The sequence below is a fragment of the Nanorana parkeri genome, unplaced genomic scaffold, assembly GCF_000935625.1.
Source record: "Nanorana parkeri isolate BGI_ZX_2015 unplaced genomic scaffold, ASM93562v1 scaffold1654, whole genome shotgun sequence".
Taxonomy (NCBI): domain Eukaryota; kingdom Metazoa; phylum Chordata; class Amphibia; order Anura; family Dicroglossidae; genus Nanorana; species Nanorana parkeri.
Window position 1 is genome coordinate 314,439 of NW_017307922.1, and position 3,414 is coordinate 317,852.

General features: G+C 43.6%; 1 protein-coding gene across 1 annotated transcript in view; it reads left to right on the forward strand.

Moving 5' to 3' along the window:
* Positions 1–948: 948 nt before the first annotated feature.
* Positions 949–3,414, forward strand: part of LOC108799184 (S-adenosyl-L-methionine-dependent tRNA 4-demethylwyosine synthase-like) — a gene marked incomplete at its 3' end in the record, with an annotated part of 21,121 nt that continues 18,655 nt past the window's right edge. The window contains exon 1 of the mRNA XM_018571013.1: positions 949–1,116. Coding sequence (XP_018426515.1) covers positions 1,047–1,116 — 70 coding nt within the window. The remainder of the gene's footprint in view (positions 1,117–3,414) is intronic.

Sequence of the window (3,414 nt, forward strand, 5' to 3'; positions counted from 1 at the left end):
GTGACAGGCTGACACAGAGAGGGATAAAAAGACTAAGTAATTTATAGCTGTGTCCACATTGGAGACATTGCCCATCACTTCCTGTCCTGACAGCAAGTCAGAGAACCCCCCCCTATAGTAAACAAGATGGAAATAAAAACATACAAAGGCTCTAAGCCTGCATACTCACCTGTGCGTTCCGTGAACGTGCACCAAAGCACATTTTTGTGCATGTTGATGTAAACATGGCAAAATGTGCAACCTGCTTGCGTTGCCATTCATTTCTAATATAATTTCCCCATACACTGAAAGGAAGACGCACACTTTTGCTCTTTATTTCTGTGCCTGAATACACGCACAAACGCAGAAGTAAAAAACACAGAACACAACTCAAAAACATCTGCTACATGCTTTTTTTTTGCTGCGTAGGAAGGTCCCACTTAACTAAATGAAGACAGACACATGAACATGACGCACATTTAAGGAACCTTTCTCCACACCATTCAAAGCTACAAAGTTTTGGTTGATTGTTCTTTCAGTTTGTTGTTCAAAGCCTCTCTACTCCCTCCCCCAAGAGGGCGCAAGATCCGCAGATTGGCTCCTCAACACACCGGCCTGGTGAATACTTACACCCCACTGCGCCAGCCCATAACCTTGTTCTTGTAGCAGGCTATCTCAAACCTCTTCCCTCCCTTCTTCATCCGCACGACCGCCACATTGGTCAGCCGAATCTGGTTGGTGGGAGTGAAAATAGACATGTCTTCTGCCGCCTCTCCTTATGCTGTATGCCTTGCGCTAAGCTTCAGCTGCAGCTGCACTCTACCACACAACGATACTCACGCCTTACAGCTTAGGGCACGCATGCACAACAGCAAAGTGCTGGCGGAAGTGATTCGACTCCTGGCCTGTCATTGGCTAGCTAGGTCCATGTGATTGCCCCTGTCAATAAAGCTATTTTTGGTGAAAAAATACGGAAACAAACATGGCTGCCCCCATTGCAGCGTGAGTGCGTGTTGCAGACTTCTGTCATCTGCTCTGCTCTGCTCTGCTTTCCGGATTTGGCCGCTATGGAGTTAGAGTCTGTTGCTTTGTTGGTGCTCATTGCAGCAGCTCGTGTGACTGCTCAGAGTGAAGAAGGTAAGTCATGTGATGAGGGGCAACACTGACTATGGGACATGCGCCGTGCAGGGTGATCATCATGCCTAATGCACTCTGAGCTTCTGGGTGGTGTTTATTGATGTTACAGGTTAGAACAAATTTTATATTTTAACATTGCCTGCTTTTTTTTTAAGAAGAAAGGTGGGCGGAGAAAATGTGTTAGGGAAACTTTAATTACCTTTTTTTTTTTTTACTGCAAAATTTACTTTAGGCAAACTTGCTCCTCCCCAAAAAACACCCTTAAAGTAGAACTCGGAGGGGAAAAAAAAATCTTAATCCTTGGAGCGGGGATAATATACTCACCTGATCCTTGCAACAGTCTGTCTCTTAGACCTGTCCCCTCCACCTCGCTCCCCCTCCGCTGCAGCAGTCTAAGGATCGTTGATTTATCACGTTCTATACAGTGTATTGGATGCTGTGGGACATACCATTGCTGCTGTGGAGGATACAGTCTGGAGGGAGTGCTGTGCCAGGAGGCCAGATCTGAGGTTCCTGGTGAGCATAACTTTTTATTTTAAACCTAGACACAAACAAGCACTTAACCCTTCCAGTGTGGGGATAGCTCCACTGTAAGGGCTAAGAATGTATTTCCCTGGAGTTCTTCTTTAATGTGTATGTAAAGCCAAAATGTTTTTGGTTTTAGGGTTAGAGTTCCTGGTGGGTTTTGACTTCAATCTGGCGCTCCATTAGACCATTTTCCGCTCTCTTTCTACCCTGCTAACAATGGTTTCACCTTACAGGAAATGAGGGGAAATCTGCAATAGGTAAATGGCCAGAAATAAAAACGTGGCAGGGGTTCTAGTCCCCCCCTTACCAACAATAACCATTCTTATTTTTGGCTGTTTGGTTGTTGGAGCGCTCTCTTTGGTTTCTGTGTAGTAAAATGTTGCCAGCAAGTCAAATGGAGCCTGGGATAGCAGTAAAAATGGGGATTCCAACATTCTCTCCCTAATCAGTTAATCAATAATAGGTCATGAGAATAGTTAGTTGTCAACTATTCTCATTATAGATTAGTTGGTTGGATCACCTAGCTCTCTCATCCATGTTGGGAGGAGGGCACAGCAGGCAGTGGGCGGGTGCAATAGCCAGCCTACTATTTGCCAATGCAGTTTTGAAATGGCCAATAGCAGGCTGGCTATCGCACCAGCCCACTACCTGCTTTATTTACATTCAGCTGCTGTGTGTGGAATCTGCCACTGGCAGCTCTCATTCCCTGGCTGAGGCTTTTCAAGCGCCATATGCTTTCAATACGATTATTAAAAAGAATTTATAAAAGGTGGGGAAAAAAGTAATTTCCGGTTTTGGCCTGACTGATTCTGCTGTGGGAGGTGCATTAATTTCAATGGCACCCCAAACGTGCCTCACACCCACAATGTGATCACCTGCACTGAAACCCACAGTAAGGCAATGTTGTGTGTTCCAGAGCAGTGCGATTGCAAGAAATTGTGCATGCAGTTTTATTCTGAAGTAAACTTTGTAACGCTGCATTTGTGTATTTTATTTTAAATTAAGAATTTTATCTATATCATTTTTTTCTATTCGATTAATCAAAAAATAATTGGCCAACTAATCAATTATGAAAATAATTATTGATTGCAGCACAGCACTATCTCTATCCAAAACAAAGTGCAAGTTTTGTCTTCAACAATCCATTATTTATTAGGCAGCCTTTTGGTGCCTTATCCAACAGGTAGAGTATCTGCTTTGTCTCCCGCTGCCCTTTTAAAGATGGACTTTTCCGAAGAGATGGTGTGCCACATGACAGTGCTATGGCCTGTTTATTGCATGCTCTGTCATGAAGCTTTGCCGCAATGGAGAACAGGGTGGATGGTGGGTGCAGAGCGAGCTGGCAATAGCAATTTAAAAAATCGCGTAAAAAATTTAATCTGTTGCACTTTTGCTGGCTGGATTGGGGGTCTATTGATAAAGCATTTACATGGCCATTTGTCCAGCAAAACTTCATGTACATTTGTTCTGTGCGAATAGGGCGGAATTGAATGTTCTTAGTGTAACTCCTCTTCTTCTGGTTGAATTTTTTAAAAGAATGTAAATAACATATCGGCTGTCTCTTGCTCTCGCTTCCAGATTAAATGAGAACTACCATAACCTGAATAGTTCTATCAATACTGAGAACATCGGTTTGGGCCCCATTCACACTTGATGCCAATGTGAACATGCAAAGCATTTTGATGCATGTCAGCATAGGGCAGCCCATTTATTTCAATTGGCTTCCCTACACGTTACAATCGCTGCAAAGAAGCTCATGTGGCAATTTTT